Below are 14,667 nucleotides of genomic sequence, written 5' to 3' on the forward strand. Positions count from 1 at the left end.
GTTACACTAATGGTTTTATGTGAGCCCTCTCATGATTTTATGTCAGCTCTCTCTCGATTGAAAGTCCCTTAAATCGAGGGACACAAACATACTTCTTCATCTGTCTAGGCCCAAAGTAAGAAATTCATAGGATATACGATTTCTTCTGAAAGTGTAGCTATTTTTAAAATTGGACTTTATTAGTAGTTATGATGCAAATATGGAGCTCCTTTATAAGGCATACAGCTTGCATGCAAATATGCCACAGAAATGTTTTTAATTAGCAAAACCTAAATTTGTCTCAGTAAGTTAGTCTTTTTCCTCACTGCCCCACATCCCCAAATCTTTAAATCATTAAATGATTGCTTACTCATTCCTTTCCAGAGTGGCAGAGGTCAACTTTATCAAATTTGGCCAAATATTATCACAACTGGGACCTTTTATTTCATGTTTATTTGCTTATTTAGATGCTCGTTCACAGCAAGAATTGGTTAGTGGGCAGATCGGGGATCCAATCTTTGGGGCGGGATAGCCAAAACCTACCCTTTTCCTCTTATAATCAGAAGACCTAGTTTGGGGACTGGCTTCACTTTTATCTAAGCATTTGACCTATTTAGGTAGCATATAGTTAAGAATGTATATTGAAAATATTAATCTCTTTAAAGATGTGTCCTGGAAACATGAATATTAACTAATTTTAATATTAATCCAGCAAATGCTCCTTTTCTCTTCCTCATGGCCCTCTCATGTGGGCAAAGGAGCTATATTTTAGGGAGCCAGGGTTTACCGTGAACATAACCCAGGCCACACAAATGGGCACTGTCCCTGTTAGTCATGGTTTTAAAGTTTCTTCATTTTACTCACAATTACAGTCTCTCCCAACACAAATGAAGCCTCCTTCCCATCTGGAATTGTTCGAGTTACGTGTTCAGGTCCCCCGATCCCAGCTCTCCTTTGACACTTGCAATGTGAACTACTGGGCTTCTAGGAACAGCAAACGGTGCTCCCCATCTTCCTTTCCCACAGCATTTCAAAGGTCACAGGGCAGGCTCCAGCCAATGTCTTGGAGCATTCCTCTCGCTCAGCACTCCCCAGACCAAAGGAGCCTGTGGGGAATGAGAATTTCTCCTGAAACGTGGCTGAGCCTCCATCTGAATGCTATTCACAGAGTCTCCTTAGAGACCGCCCTGAGTTCATTCTTGGCTCAACTGTTCTCAGGGGACATGTGTAGTATTGTGCCAAGCACAGTAAAGAAATCATAAAGGAAAGCAGCCCTGGTCATCCAGGTCAGAGCTGCCATTGTTTCCTCGAGCTTCCCTGGGCCGGGTCCTAGCCTGGCACGGATGTGTCAATCTCCGTTTGGGCATTTAGGAAATAGAGACTCCAAGAGGTTCCCAAAAACTCAAGCAGTTACTCAAGTAATGTAGTAACTCAAGAAGTTACCAGCTCAATTGGTTAGTGGGCAGAAACGGGATTCACCCTTTAAGGCTGGATCCCGCAAACACTTGCACAGAGACTGGCCTCATAAGACACAAGCTGAATAGTCTTTTTTTTTTTTTTTTTTTTAAGATTTTACTGAATTTTCCGAGATAGCAGGCAGAGGGGAAGGCAAAGGGGTAAGCAGACTCTGCCCTGAGCGAGGAGCCTGACGGGGTCTTGATCTCACCACCCTGACAGCAAAACCTGGGCTGAAACCAAGAGTTGGAGGCTCAAACTGACTGAACCACCCAGGTGCTCCCTTGAGTTGAATAGTCTTGGGCAAGTCACTTCACTCCTACCCCCTTCCTGGCCTCAGTTGTGTCTCTATCTCTCCCTGTAAAATGAAGATTCATTCAATCACTCCCACAGCTGATGTTAATTGTTTACGAGGTGTCAAACTTTGAGGAAACACACTCTTCCTCTCAGAGCATCTTTCCAAATTAGATAGTGTATTTAAAATGCTTTTTTCATCAGGAAGTGCAATACAAGGGTCTCACAGTCTCTGGGCACCTCTTATCCATAAAATCCCAAAACCAATAAGAAAGCTTGATGTGAGGAGATGTGAGCCAAGCTGGGTATCTCAGAAATGACTGCGGATCTCAAATTCAGGTGTTGTTTTACTTTGACATTATTTACTTTGACATTATTTTACCTTGACATTTGTTTTACTTTCACATATCCAATGGGATAATGTCATTTTACTGCTGAAAGGAAATTCTAAGAAGGCTCATTGAATCTAACGTCTTCATTTTACAGATGATAAAATGGAAGGTTATAGAAATTAAGGGATTTGGTTGAGATCAGACTCTATCAACTGCAGAGCTGGGACTAGTTAGCTTTTGATTTCTGGTTTGCATTCTTTTAAATTCTCTAGTGATTGGACTCATCCCCAGTGAAGCTGGTAGCTGAGACAATAACGAGGATAATAAGATCCTGGCCTCTACCTCACAGCCTATTTTTTCCAAAGTTCAAACATGTCCATACCACTTTCATGGCTTTTTGTCTGCCATCTCCACACCACCCACACTCTAATTTTCTTAATATATGTCTTTAAATCAAGTCATTTTTTTTCTTTAGATACTTACTACATATTGTTTAATGATAAGAGCTATGGAGTCATGAATTCAGTGTGCTATTTTATTCTTTTTTAAAAATTCACATGAAAACAAAGCAGGTTATATTAGGAAAAAAAAAATATTCAGCACCTTGCATGTTACCCTTGTAGGGACCATATTTTGGGAACACGGCTCCCATGACCACCCGTTTCTCACAGGGGCTCGGGGAGGAGATGTTGGGCTGGGGGGAAAGCAATTGCCCTCAGGCCCCTGGAAGAGGCCACAGAGAATGGACGGTTGAAAGTTGGGACCAGCAGCACCTGTGTCAACTCCTGCCACCGCTCTAGGGAATTCGGCAGCTTCATGAATACTGCTGCTCGGTGGAGGCCAAAGTTGGTGGAAATGTGACATAGGGGGGACAGCAGTCCTGCCTCAGCCTCTCCCAGGAGCAGTGCAGACACGGAGGAAGACTGGACTTCTGGGTCCATGATGCTAACTAAACCCCGGCATCTGTCCCCTCACATGCCCCATGTCCGTTCTGCTCTTCTCCGTCTCTCCTGTAGCACAGATCTACAGTGCCTGGCATCATAGCCCATCGTCACTACTTTTTAAATTACTTTATACAATGAACATAATTGAGCTTGGGCTGGGAGTTAGAACGTCTAAGGAGCTGAGAGCAGCACAACTTGCGATGGGTGGGAATCTCAGCTCAGATTCCTGGGGGCATAAAGAAGGGGGGGGTTGGAGTGATTTCTGGAGGGAAAAAAAAAAGAGAACAGAGAATCCCTTCTATTGTTTGCCCTGAATGAGAAGAATTCTCTTCTGAAAATTCTGATCTGTAAGTGTGAGTGGGTCGTCTATGTCACGTTAGCTCACCAAATTCCTCGACTGGGGACATAGGTATTTCTGTTTAGGAGTCAACCAGAAAGAGGAAAAGAAATCCCTAAACCACTCTGCCACCAGAGCATCCTTAATGCAATTAGCATTGAAATGATCCAAAAGAATTTCCTGGGGGTTCTTTTCTTCTGGGGACAACCAGCTGCATGGCAGGGGGCAGGAGGAGGAAAGTGTAGGCTGGCAAGTCCGCCTTTTGTAGCCTCTGACTTTAGACATGAAGGACCAGATTGGGAATTATCCCTTTGTGAATGACTCAGAGGGGAAAAATAATGGATGGCAGGAAGCAAGCCACCGTCTTGCTTAAGAGCTCTCATTTATCTCCATGGACACCGAAGGAGAGGTTTTTCGTTGTTGTTTCTTTAGTATTTCAATGATGACAGTGAGGCATGACCTGGGTAAAACAATCCTGAGGGTAAAATAAACCAGAGAAGTTGGCATATGCCTTTTTGAGACTAAGCCAGGCAGGTGAGGCTCAGGTTCCTTCAGGGTTCACCAGCCTTGGCAAGTAAGACCTTTCACAGGGCTGTTTCTTTGGTTCTGAGGCTGTGAGTGAGAAGGAAGGAACCTCAGAGCTGGAAACAGAGTCCTAACCTTTGTGTGCCATGCAGTGTGCAAATTTATTATTTTTATCACGGAATACGGGTGAATGGAGTTATTTTTCCCTTTCACACACCGTTTTCTGTTTTGGGTTATAGACAGGTACTTAAATGGATCCTTATTCCCTAAGATTTACAATAATAATCCTTTTGGGAGTCTGCAAATGTTTTACAAACATTCTGATTTTCCAGGTTAAGAAGATTAAAGTCTAGAAGAGTCAAGCCCATGTGGATATCTGTGCGAAGAGCTGGCTAGCACTGTAATAATAATAGCCAATATGTACTTTAGTGAGGATTCTGCAAGACACAGTTAATCCTAACGAGCAGCCTCTGAGGCAAGGACAGCAATTCTCTGGCCTTCGTTTTAGAGATGAGGAAGATGTGACGCCCAGTGAAGAACACACTTGCTCATGTCTCCCATCCAGGAAGTGGTGTGGGTGAGATGTGAACCCGGCAGTCCGAGGCCAGAGTTTGTATTATTAAGTAATATAAGAATATTACTTCTAGTCCTTCTAGAGCCTGGCTTTAAAATGACCCCACAATCTCTCCAAACAGAAATATGGCAAAGTGTTTTTGATGGCCTACTTCCATGGACTGACTGAGATTTTATGATCTTAACCTAAATTCACATTCATTTTTAAATTTATTTTTCTCAAAGATTTTATTTGCTTGAGAGCGCACAAGCGGGGGGAGAGAACCTCCAGAAGACCTCGCTGCGTGTGGAGCCGGACAGGGGGCTCGATCTCATCAGGCTAAGATCACAACCGGCGCCGAAATCAAAAGTCCCACACTTAACCAGCTGAGCCACCCAGGCACGCTGCACCTTCATTTTTGAGACTGTGGTTCCCACCTGCAGACCGTGAGTCTGATGATAAAAGCAAGGTACTGTTAAATGAAATGTTGTCTCTTATCGGCCAATATTTTTCTTTCATAAGACCTGAGGCACAAGGCATGCCGAGGGCAGTATTAATTAAGCATCCATTATGTGTTCTCCTAGTACAATGCTCCGCAGTCAGTACTCTGGGGTGGGATATTTAGGTTCTTATCTGATAAAGATGGCTGGTGCTGATCCATTTTCACTTCCCTGTTATCATTTGATAATGAAAAGACACGATCTTTAGAGTGAGAAGATTACGGTAAAGGGTCTGGATATAGAATTGAGTCTCCTCCAGTCAGTCTCCCCAGTGAGACAGCAAGCCATAGATTCATTAATGATATCAGCTGTGCTTATAAGCGAAATCCCACTCTCTCAGCGAAGCATTTCCAGAATCACTTTAGTCACATATGACTGGTGAAAGTATTTGAGACAGAAAATAAGAAAAGTGTTCCGCCGAGACAGAAACTGTTCAAATGTAATGAAAGGTGATACCGAGACAATTAAAATATGGGATGGAGTTGAACCGTTACCAGGTAACAACAGAAATGGTAACTAGCTTGCTTACTAGCTCCTAGGTAACAACATAAATGGTAACTACCTGGTTTTATTACCTTGACATATATTTTTCCAAGGATAATTTGGAAATATTTCATCGTTAGATTTCAGATTAAAATTTAGGTAGTAAAAGTAAACCAAAGGAGAGATAAAAGTAGTAGAGAGATAAGAATTCAGAATAATTTTGACCTAAAATAAAATCTGATCATTGGAGCTTCTTAATGGGAATTTACTTGGGATTCACAAGCTTTGAGGTTTAGGCTAAGTGTCAAAAAGTGGGCCCAAAATTTAAAAATTGTGAGTGAGGGTTTATAGCAATCCATAACTTCATCATCTCTGAAGTCCTTGGAAACCAAAAGCAGGAGGGGGTCCACAGGGTAGGAGGAGAGTTGTGGTGGGAAGGGGGATGCCCTGAAACTCACAGTGGTAGCAGAGAGAGCTTTATACAGTCTATAACAAAGGCTGTGTATTAGGGGGTATCTTTGTGCGCAGGTATTATGAACTGAATGTCTGCACCCAATCCCCAACTCATACGTTGGATCTTACTCCCAATATGGTAATATTAGGAGGCAGGAGGCGGGGCGGTTGGGAGATGATTAGGCTGTGAAGGTGGAGTCTTCATGAGTGGGATTAGTGCCCTTATAAAAGAGACCCCAGAGAGCTCCTGTGCGTCTTCTGCCATGGGAGAACACAGTAAGAAGACCGCTGTGTGTGAACCAAGAAGCAGGGGGCCTCGCCAGGCACTAAATCAGCAGGCGCCTTCATCTTATGCTTTCTAGCCTCCAGAACTCTCAGAACCACCCTGTAGTTTAGGCCACCCACCCCCAATGGGATTTTTGTCCTCATCGCCCAGTCTGATTAAGACAATAAGGGAAAGTGTTTTCTTCATTCTCGATCAAAAGTCATCGTTTTTGAGGCTAAGAAAATGTGTGGGTTTATTATCTAAAGTTTGATATTTAGTCATTAAACCAGACCTTCGGGTGCTAGGAATATATCTGTGAGCCCACACAGACAAGGCCCCACTCTCATGTACTTGGAAACACAGCATCTACAGTGAATAAAAAGCCACAGGAGTATATGTGAGGAAGAGATACAACCAAACTGTGACAGTTTGTACCCGAAGACCAGAGCGGGGCTGGGGGCCAGGACATGTGTCCTGAGCAGGTGATCTCTGAGCTGGAATGAGTTAGAATTAAAGGATGAAGGGATGTGTTTTGGGTTCCCAGGAGAAGCATTCTTTTTTTTTTTTTTTTTTTTCCGGAGAAGCATTCTAATGAGGAAAGGCCCTGTGTCAAGAAAGAGAGGTCAGCATATTCATGGGACAGAGGGAGTACAGTGTGGAAGGTACGAAGACCTCTAAGAGTAGAGGGTGGGATGAAGCAGGGATGGCAGGCACAGCCCGGCCCTGCAGGGCTCTTTGGGCTGTGGATTTCATCCTCAGGGCAGTGGGAGGCCCCAGAGGGGCTGGGATGCAGGTCGTAGTGAGGTGATGTGTGCCCTGAGCAGATCTGTGTATAATCGTCCCTCTGCTGCCCTGTGGAGAATGGGCAGGATGAGGCTGGGGCAGGTGAGCATGTGGCAGATGATCACAGTGGGATTATGGAGCCTGGACATGAGAGGGAGATTGAAGAGAAGTGGACGTGTTTGGCAGCTACTAAGACTTTGGTGATGGCGAGGACATAGGGAGTAAAGAAGGAGCGACGTGGAAAGATGAAGGCACCATTTAGGGTAAGAGGTCAGGCCTGGGCATGCAAGACGATGGGATGTCTGTACCACTGAGCCTAAAATGGATAGAACGCATTTTAGGATTACCGCTTCCTGACACATTCTGGGCATTCTGAAAGAATCTAATTGGTAAATGTTTAACATTTTTTTTTAAGATTTTCTTTATTTATTTGAGAGAAAGAGAGTGAGAGAGAGCATGAAAGGGGAGAGGGTGAGAAGGAGAAGCAGACTCCCCACTGAGCCTGGAGCCGGATGCAGGACTCGATCTCTGGACTGTGGGATCATGCCCTGAGCTGCTTAAGCAACGGATCCACCCAGGCGCCCATGTTTAACATTATTTTATTTTATTTTATTTATTTATTTATTTATTTATTTATTTTTAAAATATTTTATTTATTTATTTGACAGAGAGACAGATCACAAGCAGGCAGAGAGGCAGGCAGAGAGAGAGAGGGAAGCAGGCTCCCTACTGAGCAGAGAGTGCGATGTGGGACTCGATCCCAGGACCCTGGGATCATGGCCTGAGCCGAAGGCAGATGCTTTAACCCACTGAGCCACTCAGGTACCCTAACATTCTTTTAGATGATCTTCCCACCTCTGTGTTTTCAATAGGTCATATATATATATATATATATATATATATATATATATATTTTAAAGATTTTATTTATTTTATTTGACAGACAGAGATTACAAGTAGGCAGAGAGGCAGGCAGAGAGAAAGAGGAGGAAGCAGGCTCCCTGCTGAGCAGAGAGTCTGATGCGGGGCTCGATCCCAGGACCCTGGGATCATGACCTGAGCTGAAGGCAGAGGCTTTAACCCACTGAACCACCCAGGTGCCCCGGTCATATATATTTTTAACAATACATCATTTAAATATTGTGGTTATTAACAGTGTATTAACAATATACACATTTCTTTCCCTAAAAGTCTTCCATGTGTACTTTAAAAAGTAGTCTTCCAATTTTTTAGGACTTCATTCTTTTTCAGATCTATGGCTCCTCCCAAGAGTTCATCATGGAATAAGGAAATGTCGTGTGGAGCTAAAAGTCCCTTGCAGGTATGGTGGCAGGGCTGTCTAGATGTCTCTGTCTGCCAAATGCCCTTTATGGAAGGGGATTTATTAGCGTAGTTCCTACGAAATAAAGACTGGGGTTCAGACTAGTAATTTAAAGTTCAAAGACCTTCATCAATTTTCACAATTACATGGCCTTCCCCTTGTCCTGAGAAGTGTGAGTGGCACAGTAAGGCAGTGGACACTTGGATTTTATAGACAAAGGAGAATATTCACTCTGCAACAAGCAAAGTCACTATAATTTTAAAAGTTTGCATTTGCAAGAATTGAAGATATCTCCAATATAACTTGGTGTGCAACATCAGTCAATAAAACCTAACCGTAACCCTAACTCTTTGGCAGAACAGATACCATCAAGATCACTTAACTGGAATGTTCTGGGGATCACCCAGGGTCTTCCCTGTGTCCATTGCTAGCTGGACTCTCAGAACACGTATATTCTGAGACTCATATGAATATGAATCTCGTTTCTTCAGCATAGGATAATTGTATTACACAATTTCCTGGCATGAGAAGCCAGGAAGACTACCCTTCTTGTATTTGGTTTATAGTTAAGAGCCCTTAAAGCCAGAGTAATGAAGTGACATGGTCTATCAGTGACAATGGGAAACTGGAAACCGGGTAGAAACTGGTCTTTGTTTCTGGTACCGAACACCTTGCAACTTACCATACCTATTCCTGCCCAGGAATATCTTTAAAATACAGTTCTCAGCATTTTCTTCTCTCTGTGGAAACTTGTGATGACTCTCTATGGTCTGGCAAGTAAAGTAAACCACCTCCTCCTGTTACTCAGGTCCTCTAACACTTGTCCTAAAACCTTGTTTCTTGCCTCTACAAGTTCCCCTTCGGTGCAGTTCTGGGATTAGCTAACCTAGGCTACTTGCCATGCTGGGCACATGCTACCTTGTAGGCTCTGCGAGGACAGTGATGCCTTATTCATGGCCGAACCCCTCGTACCCAGCCTCACAGCCAAAGCTCAGTAGAAGTTTGTTGAAGACGGTGGGCATTCTTCGTTATGATAAATACAACAACAAAAATAACAGTAAAAATAGTAAAATGCAAATCATGATGATGATGAGGAGGATAAATCACAGTGCAATAACAATCGTAGATACTGACTGAGCCATTAGTCAATAGCTGTTAAGCTGTAAATTTCTTAATTAAAACTTACAGTAATCCCGTCATGGGGATACTGTCCTTATCTGACCTTACCAATGAGATGACCAATGCTCAGAGAGGTTACAACCTCTGCTACTGGTTGACTGACTCTTTGGTTCACATATTCAGCAAACGTTACTAAGGGTCTCCTATGTATCAGGCTCTGTTCTAGGGATCCGGGATGTAACCTGCATCCTCCTCTTTGTGAACAAATTCCTTGCTTTCATGGCGCTGACAGTCCAGTGGCAGAAAACAGACACCCACTTGCTAAATAAATGAGATAAAGTCAGAAGGGGTAAGTACTCATAAGGAAAATAAGTCAGGGTGACGGAAGCAGCAGTGACGGGAAGACGATTTCACAAAGACGTAAGGGGAAAGGCTCACTGTGGGGATGGACATCAACAAAGTCTCGGCGGGTGAAAAGGAGTGAGCCACTGAAGACCTTGAGGGAAAATATTTCAGGCAGAGGGAACAGCAAATACAAAAGACCCGACGCAAGATTGTCTTTAGTGTGTCCCAGAAACAGTAAGGTTTCCCCCGTGCTTGCAGGTGAAAGTGGAAAAGGAGAGGAGAGCAGACACTGCATGGGTTAGACCGTGGGAGCACTGCAGGTGTGACACAAACTTGGCTTTGGCCGTACTTCTGGAGGGGAAGCGATGGAGCAACAGGGTCTGTCCTCAGTGTTGAAAGGATCTCTCTGGCAAGGGAGAGCTAGTGGGGATCCGTGATAGGACTACTAAAGTCATACTGGTGAGAAGAGGGAGAGGGCTGAGAGGAGCCTGGGCTCTGATGATCTGCACGAGGAATCTGTGAGGAAAGAAGGAGCCCAGGACTAGCCCAGGGTTTCTGGAAGGCGAGGGAGGAGCAGTTCCAGATGTGGAAATCAGGAACTCACCATTCACATATTCAGTGCGAGATGACTACAGATGACTACGAACCACAGCAGATGACAACGAGCCATGTTGGTTGACAGCTGGATACACACATCTTTAGTTACATTGAAACAAACGGCAGCTGTGGAGGGCACTGGGCCCCTCTGCAAGACCAGTTCTGGTGCCTGCAGTGCTGGGTGGGTTCTCAGCTACTTTGCCATCAGTTCCCTGAATCTCCCTGGCCCTGTCTCTCTTTAGGTCCAAATTCCCTTCCCTTCCTTGGACTCAGCTCATGGGCTCCCTCCATCATGGAACCTTCCCTCGGCCCCTAGTCATGTCGCCCTGCCATGACATTCACCTGGTTTTAGCATTATTCACTGGTGACCATGTCTGGGTATCTGTTGAGTGGACGAGTCCTTGGATGAATAAGAATATGCCATGTGAACTCCATCAAGAATAAGACAAAAACGCTAAACGAAGTGTGGTATAATTATCGACACTACGGAAGGCAGCTCAAGGATCTCTAAATGAGAACACCCCCCAATGGTAATCTGTCAGCACCGGCTCTGGGTGCTGCTGGCCGGAGGGGCTGGGGAAGGAGCAGCTCAGCGATCCCCGCCGGGTGAAAGAAGGCTTGTTTGTGGTTTCCGGGATCTGGGCTCTATGCCCAGTTCTGCCACTGGGCGGTGTGACCTTGGGCGAGGTACTCCAAACTTGTGTGGCATAATTTCCTCACCTTTGAAATGAGCAGATTGTATCCCATCTGCTCAAAGATCCTTGTGCCCACTCCAGTTCCTTCTCAGATTAGAAACTAATGTGGTCATGCTAGTGGTATGAGGAGTTACTTGTGCCCTTTCTCTCTACTGAAGCGATGAAATCTCAAAGGCTGGTCTTCTCCTTCTTTGCCTCGAGCACAGGGTACCGGTAGATGCAGAGTAAATATCTTTTGATTTACTAGGTCAGTGGATGAATCCTTTTTGATCTATGAAATGTACCCTGGACCGATCTCTCTGCAGCCTACCCGCAGATCTCTTCTCGAGTCAGTCCCTCAATCCTTCCTTAATTCACCCTGAGGTTCCCTGGATGCGGTACCCCCTAGAACTATATCACGGCTCATGACCCAGGTCCGTCACTGATTTTGTGCTTCTTGACCCTGCTGGCTCATATTTAAGGAAATCAAGACACAGGTTCTACAACACAGGCCAGAATGCTGGGACTGGACTGCCTTCGCTAACCCGGCCCGTGGAAGGAGGGTGCTTGCAGGAAGTAGCAGGTAGTGTCAGATTATGGAGAATCTTGCTTCCAAGCTCAGAGTCTGTGCTCAGGAATGTGAATCTACCATGTATGGACTATCCCGGAGGGGAAGCAAGTGGAGAAAGGGAAATCAGCTGGAAAATTGAAGAAACTATGTCACGGTGGGGTGGCAGGGAGGGCTGCCCTGGGACACGGAAGAGATCTGGACAGAGATCTGGAAGAGATCTCTGGGACAGAGAGAAGAGATCGGAACCTCTTCGAGCCTGTATCTTGCTGGACCCTTTGCTAGGGACAGTCCTTAAGATGCCTTAAGATACCAGGTCCAGTCCATACCCACCCTGTTCCAGGAACCGTGTCCATGCTAAGATGGTCCCTGCACATTGGGACCATGGTGAGTAGCAGGCAGCAGCTGGGGGTGTGGGCTTGGTGTGGAAAGTGCACATCTAAATGCTGTGGGATGAGTGTTGGCTGGACGTGTAAACAGGGTGCTAGTGGGTTTGGGGTCTGCACAGAGGAAATCAACATTCGAACTGGCTGTGCCCCTCTCCAACCTTCTGATGAGGCCTCCGCGGGGCTGAGCTGGACGGACAACACTGTGGCTTTCCCTGTTCTTGGCTCCTGGCTGCATAGCAGAGGGAAGGGAGACAGGGAGAGTGGAAGATTTACTTCTTTCACTCCCAGGAGATGAACCTTGGGTTAGCGGTGTCTCAGCCAAAAGTCACTGCTTCTGTCAAGGTAGTCTGTTCCACAAGACTCTCCTTCTGGGTCCTGGTGATTGTTCCCTCCTCCTAGGCCTGACTCATAACGGTTCTATTATTATGCTCCCCTCTTGTTCCCCCAGACCCCAGCCAAGACCTTTGTGATTAATTCCTTTATCTCAGTGTGACTGGATCTCTCTCTCTCTCTCGTTGGGACTGTCAGTGATATACTGGGCCTTTGAAATAAGAATACCCACTTCTTTGGGACTTTATCTCCCAGTAAACTGTGAGCTCTTCCCCGAGGAATCAGGTCTTGCTCATCTCAGCCCTCTCTCTCCACTTCTACTGTCTACGGGAGCTTCTGTTCATGCAGGTTCCTTACTGATTGTTAAAAGATGTTCATTTCTCCTCAGTCACAGCCATGCCGTGCCTCCGACCCCAGCTAGTCGTGTGGCTGTGTTCTGAGCATTCCCCAGGGAAGGGGCCGTAGCTCCGTTTCCCCCTTTACCTTCTGGCTGTTCCCGCATCACTGTTTCTCACTGGAGAGGCCAAACACTCCCACTAAGGCCTTTTCCTGCTCAATACCCTGAAGTTGACCATCTTTACGTCAATGCCAGAGGCATGTGACCTCAGAAGAGACCCTAAATCTCTCTCCACCATGATGTCCAAGATTGCAAAACCAAGATAAGAATCATACTGACTTCAGAGGACCGCTGGGAGAATTAAAACAAATGCAATGGCCTGTAAAATTTATTGTCTTTCTCATGAAATTTATCAGTGACTGTAAAGAATAAGCCAGTTCTCTACCCCCAGCCCCCATCCTACTTGGCTTGACTGGTTTCCCTGAGGTAAGCACTCCGTTAATACACCAAGCAAAATTCTAGTAACTGACCTTTCCTGAGTGCTCCCTCCCCCCTGGGAACTGTTCTAAGTATTTCACAGGTCCTCTCACTCAAGCCCCGCAAGAATCACGTCCGACAGAACCTATTTCGTTCCCATTTTACAGACGAAGAACAGTAACGGCACAGAAAGATGAAGTCACTTGCCCAAGGGCAGGCGCCAGTTTTAAACCCAGGAAGCTGGGCCAAAAGCCACACAGATCGCCCCTCTGTTGATGCCGTCTCTCCTGCTGACGTTGTCGGTGACATATGTGAAGTGGAATCGTAAGGACCCGAGGCAATCAATGAGACAGCATGTGGGAATTAACCAAGGGACTGAAAGCCACGTTGGCCCCTCTCTGGAAGTTCTTGCGGATGGACCTCCGGCTTGGCCCCCCATGATTCAAACCGAGGTCAAGGGCGCGGGGTTAATGGGGCTGCTTTCTTCGCACCTCGGGGTTCCGGGACCGGACTCACCTGAACTGAGCGCGTGCTCCACTTCCTGCATGATCACGCCCGGGGAGGCGGTGGTCTCCATGTCCACCATCAGACAGGTCACTTTGGCCGGCGCCGTGGCTTGGGGCGTCGTGTCCGCGGGCCCTGGCCGGGCTGTGGCATGGGAAGTGGGTGTGTGCGCAGAGCTCTGCTCTTCCGTCGGGGACCCTGGTGGGGTTGGGGATCCCGGTGGGGTCGGGGATCCCGGTGGGGTCGGGGCTCCCGTGGGCTCGGGGCTGGTTTCCGCAGAGCTGTGATTGGCGCTGGTGGGGGAGGCGGACGAAACCTCCGTGGCTGGAGAGGTCGACAGGGGTGGGGGCGAGGAGGCCGGAGCCTGAGGGGAGGCGAGCGTGGGAGACCCAGCGGGGGCCTCGGAGGGGGCCCGGGACCCCGTCGGGGGAGCGCTTGGCTCCTCGGGAGTGCTCGGGCTGCGCTCCGAAGGAGTGGGTGTTAAGGGCGCCCCGCCGCTGGCGGGGGAGGCTGCAGAGCTCGGGCCTCCCCAGGGAGAGGCTGGGCTGCTCGGGCCCGCTTCTCCCGGCTCTGCGGAAACGTTCCTGGGGCGTGTGGGCGCCGGCGTCGAGGCCGGAGCCGAGAGGACCGCGTGGCCGGGGGCGCCGCTGGTCGGGGAGGCAGGAGGGCTGCGGGGCGCGCTGGTCCAGCCGGCCGTGGACGGGAGAGCGTTGGCCGGAAGAGACGCGGGGAAGGGGGCCGACGACGGCAGGCTCTGCACCCGCAGTCCTGTGGAAGAGCCAGCACAGACGCGGTTAGCGCGCGCACGCCTGGGGGCCGGCTGCGCCCGGGCACTTTCACAGGCCTCTCTCGCTTTGCGCTATGCCCTCCCAGCTGGGAAGGTGACCTGTGCCTCTTTTCTTCCCACTCCCTGCTCCCTCCTCCCGCTGTGTCTCTCAGTGGGAACCAGCCTGAAGGCCCAGGGAGACCTTGGGCCCTTCAACACACGTGTAGCCAATACATGGAAGGAGCTCATCTTGTCCCCTGCTTGCTTGAAACTGTGCCCTTAACTGGGGAACTGACCTTCACCGGGAATTTTCTGGATTGCTTGTGGGGGGGGTGTA

The 14,667-nt window shown here is 47.3% G+C and overlaps 1 protein-coding gene across 1 annotated transcript in view; it reads right to left on the reverse strand.

Annotated features, from left to right (window-relative positions):
* PARM1 (prostate androgen-regulated mucin-like protein 1) overlaps positions 1–14,667 on the reverse strand; it is a 97,330-nt gene that overhangs the window by 20,513 nt on the left and 62,150 nt on the right. Inside the window, exon 2 of the mRNA XM_032840048.1 lies at positions 13,577–14,332. Coding sequence (XP_032695939.1) covers positions 13,577–14,332 — 756 coding nt within the window. The remainder of the gene's footprint in view (positions 1–13,576; positions 14,333–14,667) is intronic.

This window comes from Lontra canadensis, unplaced genomic scaffold (assembly GCF_010015895.1).
Source record: "Lontra canadensis isolate GAN:19392208 unplaced genomic scaffold, GSC_riverotter_1.0 scaffold1, whole genome shotgun sequence".
NCBI lineage: Eukaryota > Metazoa > Chordata > Mammalia > Carnivora > Mustelidae > Lontra > Lontra canadensis.